A 21,594-nucleotide genomic window follows, 5' to 3' on the forward strand; every position below is an offset into this window, starting at 1 on the left:
AACAATGCATTACCTTAACAGTGGAATTAGTGTAACACCAATAGGCCGTGTGTTAAAACAACAGTGTCTGTTCAATTTATTTGAGAAATAGTGTCACACATACCTTATTATTCAGTAAGAACTGTGAACTATGTGGTTAAGTATTTCCTGCTCATAGGTGTTCAACAGCAAACCATTGTAGAAGTATGCTGCTGTTTACCTGCAAGCTATTAATGAGGCTTCTCATTTACCAAAAGTAAACTGGCCACATAACTGTGTAATATAGGGGGTTGTGAACAGTGAAAGTGAAGAACTGTGAAATACAACTGTGCAATTGTCAGCTACATCATTTACAGTAGTCAGTGTTGAATTTCCAACCCCCATATTTCAGTCAGTATTATTTCACTTGCATCCTGTATAGTGATTCACAATGTTCTGTCAAAGGCCTACTACTTTTTTTGATGAATTTGGACTATATGTAATTCCTGTCATCATGTAGAGTTTTGTGGACCAGGTACGCTACGACACATCTGAGCGAATTCCTCTGAAGTGTCTTCTCTACTGCAGGAAATTGCTAAAGCTTTCCGACTAACGACTTATACTAAATAATCAAATGATGACTCGAAACGTATTTTCACTTTCGACCAACTGTTTCCAGATGTTTCTTGCATAACTGCATTCATTATTCAGTCCATTAACATGATGCTAATACAGTCTTTTTCTATTAGATTAGATTAGATTAGATTAGATTTACTTTCATTCCAATTGATCCGTAGTGAGGAGGTCCTCCAGGATGTGGAACATGTCAGTAAAACAACAATACATGACAAATATTTACAACTAAAACAAATAAGCTAATGTACCATTCCACAGGTCACAAGTGGAATGATAGTCATTTTTTAATGAACACTAAGAATCATTTTACAAATACTAATGCACTGCATTTAAAATAAAAAAGTTTTTTATTTATTTATAAGGTAAAAAACATGTAATACAACTACTGTAATACTTATTTACAATGAACACATTACTGCACTGAAATGGTGCAGAAGTTAGATTATACTTACACACACACACAAATTTTCAATGAACACATTACTGCACTGAAATTGTGCAGAAGTTATGTTGTACTTATATACAAATCAGTTGGTTTTACTAAGAAATTCATCAATGGAGTAGAAGGAGTTGGCCACCAATAAATCCTTTAGGCTTCTCTTAAACTCAATTTCATTGGTTGTTAAGCTTTTTATGGCTGCTGGCAAGTTATTGAAAATGTGTGTTCCTGAATAATGCACACCTTTTCGTACAAGACTAAGTGACTTTAAATCCTTGTGAAGATTATTCTTATTTCTAGTATTGATTCCATGAATTGAGCTGTTGGTTTGAAAAAGTGATATATTTTTAATGACAAATTTCATTAAGGAATAAATATATTGGGAAGCTGTAGTTAGTATCCCTAGTTCCCTAAACAGGCTTCTGCAGGATGTTATTGAGTTCACACCACATATAATTCTTACTGCACATTTTTGTGCCCGGAAAACTTTAGCTTGGCTTGATGAATTACCCCAAAAAACAATCCCATATGACATTATGGAATGAAAGTAAGCATAGTACGCCAGCTTTCCCATTTTTATATCCCCTATGTCTGACAAAATTCGCATTGCAAACAGAGATTTGTTAAGATGCTTCAGCAGTTCTGTGGTGTGCTCCTCCCAGTTGAATTTATTATCAAGCTGTAATCCCAAGAATTTAACAATTTAGTGACAAAGAATTGGCTAGGAACCAGTGATTAATGTCCACAAATATTTTATTGGCTGATCTTTCTAAGACTACACTTGACTGGCTATTTATTGCAATGTTTGTATCATCGGCAAACAAAACAAACTTGGCATCTGGTAATGTTACTGATGAAAGGTCATTGATATACACAAGAAAAAGTAAGGGACCCAAAATGGAACCTTGTGGGACCCCACATGTAATTAGTTCCCAGTTGGATGATGCCTGATAGCTTGATACATGTCTCTTTCCTAATAACACCCTTTGTTTCCCGCCAGAGATATAAGATTTGAACCATTTTGCAGCATTTCCTATTACACTATAATATTCTAGTTTACTTAAAAGGATATTGTGATTTACACAGTCAAATGTCTTTGACAGATCACAAAATATACCAGTTGCCTGCAATTTTTTGTCTAATGAATTAAGTATATTTTCACTGTAAGTGTAGATAGCCTTCTCAATATCAGAACCTTTAGAAATCCAAACTGTGACTTTGACAGTATGTTATTTGAGATAAGATGGTTATAAAGACGACTGTACATTACTTTTTCGAAAATTTTTGAGAATGCTGGCAACAGTGAAATTGGACGGAAATTTGATGCTATTTCTTTATCTCCCTTCTTAAACAGTGGCTTAACTTCAGCATATTTCAGCCATTCAGGAAATATTCCACTGATAAACGACTGGTTACACAGATAGCTTAATATGTTACTTAGCTCAGAATCACATTCTTTAATTAACTTTGTTGATATTTCATCATACCCACTAGATGTTTTTGATTTTAAAGATTTTATGATGGACATTATTTCTGTTGGGGTAGTGAGGGTCAAATTCATATTATGGAAGTTACTTGAAATGTCTGGTCTAAGGTAATCCATAGCAGCATCTACCGAACCTGACAACCCCATCTTTTCAGTAAGAACTCAAACAAGAGTGCCACTGTTCTAACAATAATACAATAGCTTTCTTACATTACAATCCAAAAAATATCATTTGTCTTTCTCCTAAGATATTCCATAATCTTGCTTATTCTGTGTGTGTCTTCTGGGTCCACAGAATGCATACCACAGATGGCTAGCAAGTAGTCACCATTCTCCTGGCTTCTGTTCACTGCAGCTACATCTTTTCTTGTATGCACTCTCTGCAGGAACAGATGCAGTACGCACAGTAGGTCTGTCGATATTTGATCCCTCCTACTTTACTTAAACATCATGAACATCTTTAGTTGATGCGACAATTCTTCATATAGTGGAACAGGACTTTACCCACAATGTCCTGTTACACTAAACCATTACTGCCTCATTTGTAACGATGTGTGTTTCACGTTGTGTGGAAAACAACAATTACTGTTAGTGCAACAAACAACTGATGCTTAATCATTTGCTTGCAATGCAATGTCAATAACGTATCCTGTCTAAAACTACAAGATCATGTGGTATACTCTGATCGGATAGATAATTGAAGGGGTCGGAGAGATATAATCATAAGCCACATCGAACTAGTTTTGAGATACAGCGAGTTTAAAGTTCCATAGAGGTCTGAAAATGTTTAATACAAAATAGAAACCTTATTTCTACTGCAAACACTTGCTTAATACTTGCAAAGCATGTTGTTAAATAGTCAACTCTCTGTATGCTATAAAATATTAATTTTAGAATGATTCTAATTAAGACGTAGTCAACGGTGGCTTATGACTATATCTCCCAAAAAATTAATTAAAACATAAAGTATGAATTTGTAAGGATTTATTTTAACTACTCTTACACAGCAAGCAGAATATATAATTTTTACACATTAATATATACATATCAGGTATCTGTGATGTATAAATTACTTTTTCATTTACACAGTTACATCAAGGAAGCTCCTCTACCTCATTATTGTACACGTTATTTCCAGTACATGACCGAAAGAAAGCTTGATTTGGTGCAGGTATGTATGGCATAAGAGACAGTACATCATCAATTTTTTTCTGGATAATTGGTAGTGGCCTTCTGTACTTTATTGGCAGCTGATATGGATTTGGTTCAACTAGCTTTTCTTTTTGACACGAATATCCACTGACATGAAAGCTCCAATGTCTGAATAAGAGTGCTTTATACTTAGCTTGAAGGGATCTTCAGACTCAAACTTAAATTGAGTAGCTTCACTGAAATGGTGGGGGATCTCCAGACGTGGATTCTGTACGTTTTGAGGTCAATGTCTTCAGACTTTCCAGACTTCTGAAGTCTTCTCTTTCCATTTTAGTTACAATGAAATGTTTTGGACTCACAGATTTTATTACTTCTGCCCATTCATCTGGAATGTACACTATTGGGTGTCTGTTTCTTGCGTACCGTTCGGTGAAACCAAAATCATGATCGCAAGATAGCATGGTGTGACCTACCACAGGGAAGTAATGCTGGACAGAATCAAATCTTTTGGGAGAAACAAGGGACCTTTCCAAAGCAATATTAGTCCAATTCTTTGTCTGACTCTTGCAGTTGTCTATGATTATGTGGAAATGTTTTGTCTGAGGATTAGTTATCTGCAAGTACTTCAATAAGCAGCTCCCAACCTCATCTGAACCCCATCCTCCATCTTTCTCGCTCCACAGAAACATATAATCATTATTTGATCCACAGTCGTGGATACCATAGTTGTATGTCCATATTTTCCTCTTGTAAAATGCTGGACCTACTGTTAGTTTAGGAGTGGGAAATGTTTGCTGCATGTCCATTGCTATCGCATGATGCTCTTTCGAATTTTCTTTAGCCAGAACAGTTAAAGACGCAATCATATTTTATCCTCCGTCAGCCTTTTTGAGATGCAGTTCATATTTTTGTTTCCTTTCTGTGACTTCTTCTGCACATAATTCTGGGTTATTTATAGCAATTAGAAATCCATCACATTTTGAACAGGTGTCACTTTTTGGTAGTTTGAAGCCTACATTAAATTCAGATACGAAAATTTCTCTGAATTTACTTTCAGATACTGCAGGAACCTGCTTTTCCTTGCAGTATTCTGAGTATTTATCTCGAAATAAGGAAGCAATTGTGAGATCACAATCCAAATACACTTTATTAGGGTTCTGTTGCCTACTGTAATGACTGATATATTTCGATATGGCGTTGAGAAATTCTCTAACACTTTGTACAGCTTTGTCTTGAAATTTATATGGGTAGTTTCCATGTTTTCCTGAAAGAAAAAAAAAGATGAGCTTATATCCTCTTCCTAATAGAAATATTTGTATAGTACTCAGTTTGAGTACATCCCTAACTTATAGCACAGAGTGACATACAAACCTCTTCCATCTTCTTTTGGCACTGCAAATCTCTGCTTCATTTGATGTTTCAAATTCCTCACTCTTTGTGAATGTATCTGTAAGCCATGAACCATTAGGAAAGCTTCCTTGCAGATCATGACTTCTATTCCGCATACCCTCACATTATAAGAAAATGTAACATCCCTGGATGATATTTTCTTGGAAGTATTTTTTGGATAGCTTTGAAAGAAATTATGACAAATATAACAAAATGAAATAAATGTACAAAATATTAAACCATTTGTATTTAAATAGTGAACAAACCTCCGCTTTTTCGGTTCCATTTTCATACAGCTCATCAGGTAAGTATTCAGACATTAAAGTTTCTTATGTCCCAAAATGAATGAAAAATGTTTTCTTCCTATAGTAGCAGCCTGAACAGTCTTGTGTGCTTTTAAAGACTTATACTGCTGACCAGCATTTCATCGACATTTTGCTTTATTTTTCTTCCACTGATCAATATTTCGATTTCTTTTCCATGAAGGCTTTGGTTTTTTGGGTGATTCTTCATTTATTATACTTATTTCAAAGTATAACATGAAGAGCAAAATAGTCTAAGAATTTGTGTGAGATATAGTCATAAGCCACACAAAACATTAAATTTCGCTAAAATCACATTAATAAGAAAATATTTTCTACACATCTTTTGCCTTTGAAACTACATTATTGCACCATTAAGCAGTAATATAAATGTGCCCATCAAGTTTCATCATTAACACACGGGATGGCTGTGAAATATGTTGCCAATGTTAAGAGAAACAAAGTCACAAGCCACAGGAAATTAATCACCAGAAATAAACCGTTTAATTCCCTTATCGAAACATCATCTGAACTGGAACTGCTGGTCAATGGATGCCAAGATTCATCACTGTCAGGATGCAAAGGGTAAAGCTCTTCACTTCCACTACTGTCTGTGTCAAATATGCGTTGAAGACCCGAAGACGCTTCAGACGTTCCTGACCCACCCGCCATTTTGCCGTGGCTTGTGACTATGTATCTTCTGAAACTACCACCAAATGGCACAGCATCGAACTGCACTCCATCATAGCCTGCCATCTGTTGCAGTAACAAGGAACTTTTTCAACTCATTGTGAAGAAGACATTGTTAAGAATGCCGCAACATGAAAAACTCAATTTCGTGAAAGTTGTGGCTTATGACTATATCTCCCCGAGCCCTTCAATTACACATCACTTATCGCACGCTGCATTTTTGATGCCGTTCAGTGTATCTGTGTAATATAATTTGAATGGTGAGCATTATTAAAAGCTTTTTCGTGCAAGTCGGTGGTGAAAGTATAGAAGGGCTGGTGTCTGTTCGACACGAGACAGTGTCACTTCGCACAGATAGAATATTTTCCATGGAGCGGAACACAGAGACCGAGCTGTGATCGGTTAACACACAGTTTCAGTACAATCTCACTCTGCTGCTTTGCTTCAATTTAGCTACATCTCAATTTCACATTCTGGAACTTTAATAAATTGCATTGCAGTCCCCTCTCCCAGAGGCACAAAATTATGAGGGTAAATGACGTTTCTAATTAGGAGTGCGCAGGCATTCATGCCCCCTCACAGAATGTGGGTACAGGATTTTTATTCATTACAGAATTATCATTAATGTCTAGCTCTGATTGTCTGCAACTCTACTACACTGGCGTGTTTAACACTTCCAACTGCAGCGTGAAATACTGTGACTTTAGCAGTCAATACATATCTCGGAATTTTTTGGTCGTCATGCTGATGATGGGAAATTATACACACTCCTCAGTGCAGCATCAGTAAACATTTACAGAAGTGGTAAAACAGTGCTCTCAGTCTTTTCTCTGACACTTTCTTATAATGCTCTTATCGAGCTGCAGGAAGGGATCAATTCGAGACTATCAGGCATGAATTCCCAGCACACCTAAAATACGGCAGCAATATGCATACTGTTACCATTATCAGTCCTCAAGTCCCTCACACACACACACACACACACACACACACACACACACACACACACACACACAATGACAACATGAAAATAATGCATTAACTCCAGTAACATGGTTAGATGTAAAGTTTATAGGCAAACAAAGTTTTATAATGGAATCCAACTTGGGTAAGTCTTAATTAAAGCTTAATCCCTGTTTTATCGGTGTTGCTAATATCTAATAGGATTTTCTCAAATGCTCAGAGAGTCAATAACATGGACAATAATATAAGATGATAAAATGGAAGAAATTAAATCAAATTTAATACATAAAGTTTAATAGGAAGAAAGATAAGAGCAAAACAATAACATAATATCTGTTTAAAATGATGTGACAAAGCAAAAAAAATTAAAAAAATATGTTTAAACTAATTAACTGATTAAAAATAATGACTAAAGTCATCTTGATAAAGATTTAAAAATAAAAAAAATTCAAAGCATGTGATGAGATCTATACCAACAAACTTTTGCATGTGTGGTCTGTATCTTAGCCATTAACTGCACAACCAGTCTGTTAAACATACCTTTTTCACAAGCTGTGGAGTATCACACAAAACTCTGGAATTTTTTCCATCAGTTAATTTTAAACTAGGGCCCACCACAATGTGATCTTAATCTATATCACTATACAGATGATTTCAAGAAGTAGATCTCACAACTGCGGACCAACTTTGGTAGTTATGTGATCCCTTACCACTGCTGAAAAACGTGTATTGCCAGACGCTGTGCACCATTAACGACACATGTGCTGAGCACCATCACCATACAAAATTACTAGGACCTGAGAAATTTGCTGTGGTGGAGCACTGTCTAACCGAGGGCTACAGAATGAAGTAACACAAGGCACAGGTGCTTGCTTCCGAGAATCATTACTGGGACTCCGCCTTAAGGAAATCAATTAACATCAGACTTTCCACGGAGCCGGGTGGGACTACCCTTCTAGTTCCTATACCTCTCCTGACCACTCTTTCCTTGTCTGATCTCTTTTTGTTAATGGTACACATACAATAGTTACTCGAAATATTCAGCCTGTTATTCAAGCAGGAAGTCATAAAACTTTGTTATCCACTGTGTAATTTAAGCGATCTCAGAAAGCCGAACTATTTTATGTACCCAAGCAAAGGTTAGCTCGTGATGTCGTCGTATCACTGCCTAAGATTGTCGATATGCGCCAATGTGTGTCGTACAGCTTACAGCGTGGAAGAGTTGGTGCTGTTTGCTTTATTTAGTTCTGTGTCTTTCTACTTCTGTAATTTGAGTCCTCCTCATCTTCTGTTAAAGTTTATTTTATGCTTCTGACATGCTACAGCATCTCTGTACATTCTAACACAGCAATGACTGGATCCCGAGAAAACAATAGTATCGGAGAAACAAATTTGGCGGTTCCCTGGTCTCAGTGTGGTTTATCCCTGTTGCCCAGATGCCAATTGCTCTTTTGTTCCTTAAGATCGGTGGTAATATTTCTTTTTGCAGTACCTATGTACAAGGGATTTTATACTCTCCTGTTGTCACAAGTGGCAGATGTAAGTCCTTTGCAGTGATCAAATGCTAATGCACATTTTTTGTCGGTTTTGAACCACATTGTTCCTACGATATTATGATTTTATCAGATCTGATCATTCTACGATAGGATGTATGGAGAGCCAAGAGAAATTCAAAAAGACAAAAGTTTTAACAGAAAAGGAACAGGACTGAAACAGGTCAAGTTGTTGGCCTTAGTACTAAATAAAGCAAATAGTGCCAACTCTTCCCTTCTACGAGCTCCAGAACATGTCAGTTTCACCGTGCCATCTTCGGTATTGGTGTCATGACATCATAAACCTACTAACACATGGATACGTATGAACAGTTAAGTTTGGTGAGCTTCTTTGAGACTGTAACTGCTTCCTGAGTCATTATAGCCCCAAATGATGTCTCCAGCATTGGAAGATGGAATGTCAGGGAGAGGAATGTACCAGTTATGTTGTTACAAACTCGGCAGAATTCTGTTTGACTCGTGAAAGACCTCACACTTTTTATTTTTCAGGGCTAACTGGCACTACTTTTCACACTATTCAAGTATCTGATCCAATTCATACTGCAACTCACATTTATAATGTATTAACTTCACTAGGCAGTTAATGATTGCATCATTCGTAAACAATCTAAGAGAGCATTTCAAGAACAGCAAAGGACCTGTCATATTTCCTTGCGAAAAACAAGACATCACTCGGATTTTCTAATTATGACTATGGTGGAAGTCATCAAAAGCTTGGATTTAATAAATCTGATGCAGCAAGATTACCGATTGTAGAAAGAATTAATAGCAGCAGGTGAACTGGTGACAAGACCACACAAGTCTGGGGGATAATTTTCCAACCACATGAGAGTTTCTGATTTTTCTGCACAAAATCGTGGACCATTTTTATTTGATTATTATTATAGTTGAAAGGATAGCACTAAAAGAGTGTAATAAGAAAACCAAAAACTTAATTTAGAATTGAATTTTAATTGCTGTTTAATGTACATAATGCAGGAAACCCGCAAAGCACATTCTAAGTCATAAAAGCAGAAGAAACTTATTGATGATTTTTCAGAGTATAGTATACCCTGAAGCAAGGTTCCACATACAAGGTGGTGAAAATGGTTACAAAATTACTTATGCGAAACGGTATAAGTGCAAATGTGTGGGTGAGAGACGTGAACATGTGAAACATGACTCCCAATGTTTAAGAGAAAAAGAAAAAGATCTGACACGAAAACGGCAACTCCCAAGTGCAAACATACCAGAAATTACATCTGACACAACAACAGTAGAGCTTGTGATATTGTCTGGATAGAGCTGAACGCAAATACCCGCATGCTCATGACTAATGAAATTTTCTTTATCAATTAGATGTCCCTTGAAACAGTTTACCTGCCAATGTAACCTCTACTAACCCTTACGTTTAAGTTGTAACAAAAGCTAAGTGTTCTGTAATTCTGCACTAATACCTATTATCACACAAACATTCCGTAGACATACTCTATCACAGCATAGAATTGCTTTTTGACTTCCAACTTGTCTGTACTTACAAACACTCCCAAGTAATTTAATTATTTGACATTTGGTTGCCAACGTACGTCTAGGGACAAAAAAACACTTTCTAAACAGTATTGTAACAAAGAATGAGAAATTGCCAGTTTTTATCAAAATAATGCAAAATCAGTGATTTTTGCAAAAAGTCATCAAATTTTGCAATTTCTCCATTCCTGTGTAAAAATGTTTTAAATCTGAAGGCACAGTTGAAAATATTATTAACTGATATGAGACATGTTTTTTTTAAGTAAGTACCATTTTGCCACACTGTGGCCGCAGCGCTGTGGTCGCCATTCTGCGCATGCGCACTGGGTACCTACATTTGTTGTCTACGCACTGACGCCATTACAGTCAGATTCTTCCTTGTTTACGTTGTGTACTGAGTGTTTAAGATGCCTCTGATAATTGTTGAGTCCCGCCGACTGTGAAGTACGGGCTGTTATAAGTTTTCTTAGTGCTAAAGGCCTAAAAGCGATCAATATTCATCGTGAGATCTGTGTAGTTTACGGAGAAAACATTATGAGTGATGGAATGGTAAGAAAGTGGGTGAGAGCATTTATAGATGGCCACACAAATGTGCATCGTTTGCTGCAAGACAATGCCCGTCCGCATGTGGCGAATCAGACCAAAGATCTCATCACATCGTTTCGATGGGAAACTCTATATCATCCTCCGTACAGCCCCGATCTTGCGCCCAGTGACTACCATCTGTTCCTGCACTTGAAGGAACACCTGGGCGTTCAGCATCTTCAACACGATGACAAAGTCAAAACAGTGGTGATGCAGTGGTTAACAGGTCAGGCGGCAGACTTCTATGAGGAGGGTATTCAAAAACTGGTACGACATTATGACAAGTGCCTGAATATCGACAGAAATTATGTAGAAAAGTAGATTAAGGTACAGGCTTTCATGTAAAAATAAAATTGAGATATCTTAGCAAGTCTTTTTTTTTTTAATTTCAAAACAGTACTTACTTAAAAACCATGCCTCGTATTAATTTACTGTTGAAACTGGATCTTTACTTTTTCTGGGCTGAGGTACACGTATAACCTTACACTGGACATTCATTTCCATCCTAGAGTACTTGTGCCTTAAATGTGACATTAGCAGGTAACAGTTTACCTGCCAATGTCACATTTACTAACCCTTATGTATAACTTGTAACAAAAGCTTGATGGGATCTTCAATGCACTGCATCACTTACACTGCATTTTCCCTATTACACAAGTATAAACATAGAAACCACCGGAATGGCACTCTAGCTTCACATATACATAAACTGATGGGTGCCTATTAGTTCGCTACTGTTCACCACAATCAGGCCTATGGCTACACAAAAGATCAGTCTGTCACCACAGACTTTACTCAAAAATAATTTAATATTTTATTATTTCAAGATTGGTTCTAAACAAGGAATAACAGTTTTAAAATAAATCCAATGGAAATAAAAATAAGTGAAACCGCACAGATGTCCCCACATTTACTTATCAATGTCTGCAGAGTTTGAAAGTAATACCTCACAAACAAATGGTATTACACTTTACAGTGCAGTCAATTATGGTACAAATCATCTCCATTATCCATTTTGAGTAACAACAGGTGTTGTTCAATTTAACACACTATCATGTGCTACTGTTACATTACCACTCTATAGATTAAGTTTGCCTGTTGCTACAAATTCTATTCCAAGGAAACAGCACAACTTTAGAGAGCTCATTTGAGAAATATTCACCACACACTTAATTTCTTTAGCTATTTAGGTACAAATATAGGCTTCAATATTATTAGTCAATATCAGCACAGTATCTGAACGCAGGCAGTGCAACAAGTAAAGAAAAGCGAGGCTGGCCACACACAGAAGCAGGTGTGAGTCTTGCACCCCTCAAAATGGCAAATCCTTGCTCAAATAAAAGAAGGAGTTGACAAGTTAATGGCTCTGCACACCGTTCAGTTTTCTGTTCTGGTTACTGGCGGGTTTAGCTACTGCATAAGAGAAATTTTCCAACTTACTGAAATGCAGAAGCTGACAGCGAAACTCACCCTGTACTGTCGGACGTGACAACTGTCGAATGATGTATCTGCAACAACAGAATTAAACATGTGGAAAAAGGATTTTGCGCCTAAAGTCTGCTTATGAATAACTATTTCATTTGTACAACTATTCAGTTTCACAGTCTGACATCCCAAAATTTGGCTCAAATGCTGTATGTATGTTGGATGCAGACCTGCAATATGGTTAAAATACAATTTTATTAAATGGAGCAATTGAATTAAAGCAAGTGAACAAAACAACATTACACAATAGAATCAGCATGTGCTATGCTATTTGTTCTAAAAACAATTTTTTTCCAAACATTAATAACAATGCAATAAGAAATAAAAAGTCACAGCAATGAGAATGCTCTTCGGAGAACTGTAGGACACAGATGTACATAGTACATCAGCATAGTACCTGATAATACAAGATCTGTTCAAAAAGTTAAAAATCAGACAGAAATGCTAATGGCCTGTGTGATTACGCCATTATGCGATGGGACCAAAGTGAAAATTATATTTTGCTTTCGTTATGTTGTCACATGCTATGCAATAATTTAAGTCTAGTGCCAAAACAATCTATGGAATAGTTGTGTTGATAGGGTTTTCAAAATATTCACGATGTGAGCAATTCACTGGAATGTATTAACTGCAAAACACATCCATCTTAAAATCCTTTGTATGTGACAGTTTACTGCCTACAGAAAATTGTTTACAAGGAGCCTACTACTTCATTTTCAAGAGTTAGCAAATGGACAGCTTCGTTCAAATCTTAGAGTACGAGGATGAAGCAAATATAAACTGTAACTTTTTTTCATAAGCTTATTTAAGCTTCCGAAAAATTCATATACAAGATCTTATTTTTCTATACAGTCTCCAGAATGGGATATATTTTTCCACGCAGATAAGCAGTGTCTTGAACCAGTTTTCATACACTGGAAATGGCTGTGACAGCTGCCAGTTGTGTACGAACACTTTGACAGCACCACTGTTGTCAAAATAGTGGTCCAAACCACTGAAAATTGCAGGGCGACATGTCTGGACTGCAAGGATGGTGTTGTAGTGAATTTTTTATTGAGATTGGGCAGCTGTGGGTTGTGTCGAGCCTTGTCACGAAGCACGACCACATCCAGGATTGGAAATGCTTGCCTTTTCTGATAATGTGCATGATTTGTTTGGTTCACAAGTTGGCAACAGTATAAAGCGTTCACAGTAAAATGATTGTAGGATTGTAGAGAAAATCAATGAGAACTCCTTTAAAATAAAAAAAATAAAAAAAGGACCATTACAAGAACCCTTTTGCATCATTGTGTGTTTTTCGATTCCAGGGTGTAATGGTGCACCCGTGTTTCATCACAGGTCACAATACAGCGCATAAAATGCTCACCTTTAGTTTGGTAGCACGTTAGCAGCCATTTGCACACATCGAGACAATGAAATTTGTACTCTGCGGTGAGAAGATGACATACCCACCTTACAGACACTTTCTGAAATCCGAGGTTGTCGGTAATGATTGCCTGAGCACAACCGTAACTTATATCAACCTCAGTAGCAATTTCAGCAAATGATATTCTGCAATTGTCTTCAATAAGCTGGCTAACAAAGCAAATATTCTCCTCAGTCGTGCTGGTCCTCGAGTGACGTCGGTGAGCTGCATTTTGAACTGTTTCTCCTCCTCATAAAAACGGTTTGTGCCAGGTGTACCCTTGAGTCTTTCTTAACCCTAAGACACCTAAGGGGTGGGGGGTGGGGGGGTTGTTGAACCCACAATTTTTTTATGTCCCTTGCTTTTGCCCAAGTAACTTCCATACTACATATTCCCTTTGAGTTATTGTTTGTTGGCTATTTTATGAAACGTTAGTGTCAATATATTTTATAGAAAATTCCTGCTTTGAAAGAAAAAATAAACACTTATTATGGGTCCAACAACCCCCCCCCCCCCCCCCCAAGGCTTCCATGCTATAGAAAATTTCCCTTAGTAGTATTTCGTATTTCTCATCTCTACAACAATGCAAGTTAGTTTCTTGTTTTGGTTGATATTCTTGATATTCACAACAATCGGTTTACTTTCAGAGGAAGTGATTGTTGATGTCAGTCAGCTGTTATTTATCTTGTAAACTTGCAGTGAGTTAGTGCAGTTCCCTACTGTTCACACCCAGACTTAGAACTGACTAAAAGAATACATGACTGGTCTTTAAAAAGAGTTCTGAATGAAATTTTAGATGAAGATTCTGACTCGGAGAGTGGAAGCGAATATGAGGATGGTGTTACGGAGTATGATTCAGATCAGGGAAATGATGTGGATGTTAGAGAAGATGAAGATAGCGCAGCTTCAGGCAGTGACCATCAGGATGTTATTTTGGCCAAGTCTGGAAGAAGGTACGTTTGTAGGAATGATGATACTTATGGGGGCAAATATGGACAATTCCGTCAGGGTAGACGATCTTTGGTCAGACCTAATGGGTCGGCCAGTTTACAAGGGTATTATGGCAAGAGAACGTTTCAAGGAACTTATTGCAATCATAAGGTTTGATGACAAAAGTACCCGCCAGGTAAGAAGAGAAGTAGACAAGTTCACAGCAATCTGTGATGTTTTCAACAAAGTGAATGATAGGTTTCCACTACTGTATAAACCAGGGGTCCACCTCACCATTGATGAGATGCTCAGCTTGTTTAGAGGGCACTGCCCCTTCAAAGTATTTATAAAGGATAAAGCGGGCAAGTATGGCATCCTTATATGCACGATGTGCGATGCAGTTGACAGATACATCTCGAATATGGAACCCTATGCAGGTAATGTTCAGAATTTGTCGAAAGAAGAACGGGGTTCAGCAGCTGTCGACAAACATCTGGTAGCACCTGTGAAAAATACTGGTCGAAATATTACTACAGACCGATACTTCACATCGATGGATTTGGCGGAAGAGCTATACCGAGACTACAAAGTTACTACAGTAGGAACTCTCCAGTCAAACAGGAAGCATATTCCAGACATAATGAAGAACACGTCAAATCGAGAGCTATATTCACCAATGTTCTTGTTCACAGGCCCGTCAACAGGTAGGCCTCCAGTAACTTTGGTGTCCTACATAGCAAAAACGAAACCAAGTAAAAACTTACTGATGTTGTCAACAATGCACCAAGATAAAGGGACTGTTGGAGGAGAGAGGAATAAAACAGTGATAAATGCATATTATAATTCCACTAAAGGTGGAATTGATACCACTGATCAAATGGTGCGATGTACACCTGCAAGCGGGGAACAAAGAGACGGCCTCTATCTGTATTTTACTCTCTCATCGACATTTGTGCTATCAGTGCAACCACCATATTCATCCAGCAACATCCGAGATGGAATGAAAAGAAACACAACAAACGGAAACTTTATCTTCTGCAAGCTGGGATGGAACTAGTGAAATTGCAGGTAGAAGAAAGAAGTGCCAATGCAAGAAGGTTATCTAACCAAATTGTTCAATCAATGGAGACTATTCTACAAAAGAAAATCAAAGAAGTGGCAACAGAAGCACATCAGCCTCCTGCAGGGAAAGGCCGGTGCCATATTTGTGTAAGAGAAGCTAAAACAAAGAAGCAGAAGTGCAACAATCTAAGTTAACCAAAACAGTATTGTGGACAGTGTCATAAACATGTGTGTAACACACATTCAGAAAAAATTGTGAAGTGTGTCTCTCGCCTTGAAGTCGAGGACTCAGAGTAGTCTATTGTGTATGAACACATCTGTATTTTGTATTGCCATAAGTCAATTTTTTATTCACTCAATCCAATATTTATAACAATTAACAACATTTATAAACTGAGGCCTTAGTTAAAATACATAAACCATTTTGAAAGTTGTAATTTTTCATCAGTAAACTTATTTAATACCTGTGGGCTCGCCGAACCCCCCCCCCCCTCCCTCCCCTAGGCATCCAAGTTAGAAAAAAAGGCTTGGGCGTCCTAGGGTTAAGAGTGTTGTCTCTGAACTCTGCCACAACTCTTTATGAAATTTTGGATGGTTTTACACCCCCTGTTGTGAGAAACTTGATTATAATGCATTGTGCAACGTATTTCGGTGCCTCCTGTTCTGACATTGTAATTCTGACCAAAGGAACGGTACAACACATTCCAGCTGTGGAGAACAATCGTGGAAGCAAAAGCACCGATGAGCTGCGATTATGTTGCTATCCATTTACGAAAGACACGTTCAACAAAAAATCCCGTGATTAAAAGATATACCAATTAGCTGACATCACGTGCATATTAACAGATGTGTGCGTTTTACATGGCAAATTAATTGCAAGAAAGTTGACACGTGTAGCGGTTACTGAATGCACAGGTAGATTCTTCTTAAAGAATCTATCTGTTGTGCACGATTTGTGTCTATGTACGAGAGGAAATGTAACTGGTGCAGCTAAGGACTATTGCAATATATAAAACCTTGGACTAGTGAGGTACACGATGCCCGCATATTTCTAATGTAAATGACAGCTGCTTCTTCCCGGCAGATTAAAACTGTGTGCTGTACTGGGACTTGAACCCGGAGCCTTTGCCTTTTACAGGCATGTGCTCTACCGACTGAGCTATCCAACCACAACTCTGACCCATCCTCACAGTTTTACCTCCATCAGTACCTCATCTCATACCTTCTAAACTATACAGATCTCTCACTCACCTTGGAGAACTAGCACTCCTGGAAGGCAGGATATTCTGAAGACACGACTTAGCCACAGCGTGGGGTGTTGTTCCTCGAATGAATTTCAAGTTGCAATGGTGGGCTAACTAAAAGTTTCAAATCAGTGCGAATTCAATTGCAGAGTGAAAACTTATTCTGGCACACGAGAGGTTTTTGCCAATTCGTACCTTCGTTGTATAAATGTGCAAGTCAATACTGTAAAATACAAATTCACATGAACCAGATACTTCATTGTCCAATGGCATGTAAATGAACAAATAGAATATCAAAATGTGTTGTCGAGAATAAACAAGATTGTACATATCTTAAAGTCACGCACCATTGTTTTTTTCTTTTTTCCCAGTATGTTACGGTTAATTTCAGGATGTACTTTGATACGGTATTCAATAATAGAGTAATACGCTCTAGGGGGCAAAAATCAACAAAGGAATTATCTGAATGGAGTGGAAATTGGTAAATGTGATGTATATGTACAGTCAAACAAATAATTACAGAGTCAGAAAAATTGGAAAGAGCTTCACAAATTGAGCGAGTCAACAACACATTGGTCCACATCTGGCCCTTATACAAGCAGTTATTCGGCTCGGCACTGACAGATACAGTTGCCGGATGTCGAGTGATATCGTGTCCAATTCTGTCCAATTGTCGAGTTGTAAATATCCTAAGCTCGTCGGAGGGACCTGCTCGTAAAGCTCCAAACAGCGATCTCGGTGACCGTGGTAGTGTTTGGCAAATACGAAGAAAGCAGTATGAACTCTCGTCCTGTGCGGGCGTGCATTACCGCCCTGAAATGCTAGCCCAGGATGGCTGGAAATGAAGGGCAATACAATAGGGTGTAGGATACCGTCATACAATCGACATACCGCCGTGCTGTGAGGTTGCCACAGATAACAACCAAAGGCATCCTGCTATGAAAACAAATGGCACCCCAGACTGTCATTCCCAGTCGGTGGGCCGTATGGCGGGCAACAGTCATGTCGGTGTTCCCCCACTGTCCGGGCCGTCTCCAGACCCGTCTTCGCCGGTCATCGGGCCTCAATTTGTAGCGGGACTCATCACTGAAGACAATTCTACTACAGTCAATAAGATTCCAGGCCGAAGTCATGCCTGAAGGTGCCCCAGACAGCGGTGGGGTATCGACCTGACTGACGCCCGTCGTCGGACAGACAGCTGGGTGCCATTTATTTTCATAACAGGCCCTCTTTGCCTGTCATCCGTGGCACGCTTACGGCACAGCGGTACGTTGACGATTTTCTACAACCCATTTAGTTACCCTTCGTGGCAAGCCTCACTGGACTTACATTTTAGCACGATAATGCTTGCCCTCGTACAGTGAGAGTTTCTACTGCTTGTCTTTGTGCTTGCCAAACCCTGCATTGGCCAGCAAGTTCGCTGGACCTCACCGCAACTGGGAACGTTTGGAAGATTATGGGTAGGGCCCGCCAACCACCTCAGGATTGTGACGATCTCACATTCCAGGCTGAAGTCGTGTCCAGAGACAGCTGAGACGGTGGTGGGACATCAACCTGACTGACAGCCGTTGTCAGATTGACAACTAGGAGCAATGGTCTGAGGTGCTATTTTTTTTCTTTGCAGGACCTCTTTGTGCGCACAACTACAACATGGACTGCTTATGGCACAGCGGTACGTTGACGATTTTCTACAACCCGTTTTGTTGCCCTTCGTTGCAAGCCATCCTGGGCTTACATTTTAGCAAGATAATGCCTGCCCACACATAGTGAGAGTTTCTACTGGTTGTCTTTGTGCTTGCCAAGCCCTGCTTTGGCCAGTAAAGTCGCTGGATCCCACCTCGACTGAGAACGTTTGGAGCATTACGGGCATCGGCCCCCAACCACCTCAGGATTATGACGTTCTCACACGCCAATTGGAACGAATTTGGCACGATAACCGTCGGGAGGACATCCAACAACTCTATCTATCAATTACAAGATGGACAAACACATTACTGACTTGTGAGGCTCGTTCTCTTGAATAAATCATCTAACTTTCCTGAACTTGTAATCACTTGTTTTTCTGTACATATACATAACATCTACCGATATCCATCCCAATCAGATAATTTATTTGTGGTGTGTTGTCTTTTTTGTCTTAGAGTGTAACCAAGAATTTGAAAACAGAAGCAAGCAAGATTCTGAGGACAGAGAAAAGAAAATTTCTGACCAATGATTAACAAAATAAGAGAGGACATAGCAGAAAAATGTTTCAGATGACGGAATGTTCATTTTGTTTTGTTTTAGGACACAAAAACAAATAGGGTCATATGCGCCCAAGTCAGAATTGTGGAACATGAAGATGAAAAAGAAGCTAAAAACGAATACATGCTAAACCCAAGCGATGGGCGAAAAACAGCTAAAAGCAGGGACTTAAGAGAAAGGTCCATAAAATACACCATAAAGACAACGGAGGTCCTGAACTAAAGATTAAATGTCCTTCACCATACTGCTGCAAAAGATAAAAAGCAAAATGGGGCCCGACAGCCTGTCTGTCGTTCGCTAAAATGGCTGATAAATCAGATGGCAAACATAAATTTGAACATAAGTGGTTAAAAAAAGTGCATTCGATCAGGAAATGGCAAACCTGCAAAAATTGAGGACAATGAGCAGAAAGTGGTGGGTGTTCACCACTTAACAAATGGTGATGACTAAAAAGACAGAACCCAACATGCAACATAGCTAAAATGATCTCCTCGCGGCAAGACGGCAGACGGGAGTTCGGCCGAGCCCCAGGAACAGGTTTAATTCCCCAGAGTTTGCTCTCGTGAAGGGAAGACCAGTGTTGATGCCAAAGTGACACCACCTGCCAACAGACGCCAACACAGGGATTACTGGAGGAAATGGAAGAACTAGCAGGCCGAGGTACGAGGACTGCAGCCTCGGCAGCAGCGTCAGCTTGCATAAACATCCCGTTGGCTCGATCGAGAGTGACCAAATGAAAGCTTTCTTGGACCTATTGCAGTAAGGAATGGGCGATGTACAGCATACAGAGTCTTTGAAGGGCACCAAGTGAGTCAGAGCAGACGACACAATTGGAAAACCTGTGTCGCCGGATGTACTGCGTGGTCCGAAAGAGGGTGAAGAGCTCCGCTATAAGTAATAAGCAATGTTCTGGAAGCCGGTGGGAAAATTCAAAAAAATTAATGACAAGGATAGAAATATGCTAACAGAAAAGGAAAGGATTCCTGACAGGTGGAGTTGCTGAATGCTGAAGATCCCAAGTGTGTCCTCCCAGGAAGAAAGAATTGCAGATATGTAGAGGAAGAAGAACAGTAAACTGAAAGGTCAATTGAGAAACTTAAAGAATAATAAGACACCAGGAGAAGATAGCACAATGACAGAGATGTTGGAGATAGGAGATGAAACAATTCAGAAAAAATTATACAATCTCATAAGTGAAAAGTGGAGAAAGGAGAGCCCAAAAGAGCAAGTGTCTTCTACAATTATCCCACAATACAAATGGAACAGTAAAGGAAATTGCGGTGACTACAGACGAATTTCTTAACTACATGTACACAGAAAGTGCTAGTACTCTTAATTCTTGAAAAACTGAAGCCTGTGGCTAAAGATACTCATAGAAATTACCGATGAGGTTTTTCGGCAGGAAGATCCAACTGTAGACTACATTTTCAACAGAAGGCAAATCTGGAAGAAGTGCTGGGAATCCAACCATTGATTTTGGTAATATTTGTAGATTTCTCGAAAGCTTGTGATAGTAAGCTAGTCAGACAAAAAATTAGTCACCCCTAGATAAATCATTACAAGCATTATTTAATGTCATTTAATCCCAACCTTGGACTTGACAACTGCTTGTATTCGGTTAGGAAGGGAGTCCACAAAGTTGGGCAGGTACGCCACATCCAGGGTAACCCATTGGCGCCGTGCGTTGCCATATGGCAACGTTTGTAACACATTTTTAAAATCGTCGATTCCACGACAATACGAAGTGAGAGTGTTGCCAACACTGGATTCCGTTCCACAGGACTGTAAAGATCACTACAATGCTACAGTTTTAACAATACATTTAAATTCTGCGGCAAAAGCAGTGTCGGAAGTTGTCATTTGCTGAATGACAAAGAAAAATGGAGTACAAGTTCGAGTAAGTATGTTTTACACAGTAACTTACGATATATAATTTGGTTTTTTAGTATGGTTGTGCTTTAAATACTCAAATATATATTCTTTGGAGGTTACTGCTTGCTGTGAAATAAATTACGTTAATTTAGGCCGTTTGAACGTCGGTGTTGCCGTATGGCAACGCTAGGCGCTTGTACTCAGTAGGAGGACGAATTTTCTCTTTTTTGTTTTAGAAGAGGTTTCTCGCTTGCTGAGGCGCCCGAGATTCTTTATAATGACGATATTGAAGGTGATGTGTTTGTTAAGCCCCCAGATCCGAATAGAGAAGAATGACGGATTATTGTATGTGCGATGGCTGGACAACTCAGTTGTCACAATGATCTCTTCTTCATGTGGTGCACGAGAAGTTGGCCAAGTCAAGAGATGCTTGCAACTAAAAAAGCGAAATATAATGATTCACCGACCAAAACTGGTAGCCAGATATAATACATATATGGGAGGTACTGATCAGGTGGATCAGAATCTAGCATGCTATCGGATTGCTATAAGAAGCAAGATATGGTACTGGTGTCTCTTTACACGGATGTTAAATGTCGCCATACAAAAAAGTTGCATTTTGTATAACAAAGCAAGAAACCAAACTATTTCTCAGCTTAATTTCAAGAGAGAAGTAGCAACGGTGTACTTGCA

General features: G+C 38.8%; 1 protein-coding gene across 3 annotated transcripts in view; it reads right to left on the bottom strand.

The window, feature by feature from the left end:
- LOC126108956 (uncharacterized) overlaps window positions 1-21,594 on the bottom strand; it is a 251,267-nt gene that overhangs the window by 201,398 nt on the left and 28,275 nt on the right. The window contains exon 2 of one of the 3 annotated variants that reach the window (XM_049914344.1): window positions 12,130-12,167. The exons of 1 other annotated variant lie outside the window; for it this stretch is intronic. In XM_049914344.1, the coding sequence (XP_049770301.1) occupies window positions 12,130-12,167 (38 nt within the window). Of the gene's footprint in view, window positions 1-12,099; window positions 12,168-21,594 lie in introns of all 3 variants that reach the window. One more of the 3 variants, XM_049914345.1, reaches the window with a different exon arrangement.

Source organism: Schistocerca cancellata, chromosome 11, assembly GCF_023864275.1.
Source record: "Schistocerca cancellata isolate TAMUIC-IGC-003103 chromosome 11, iqSchCanc2.1, whole genome shotgun sequence".
NCBI classification, from domain to species: domain Eukaryota; kingdom Metazoa; phylum Arthropoda; class Insecta; order Orthoptera; family Acrididae; genus Schistocerca; species Schistocerca cancellata.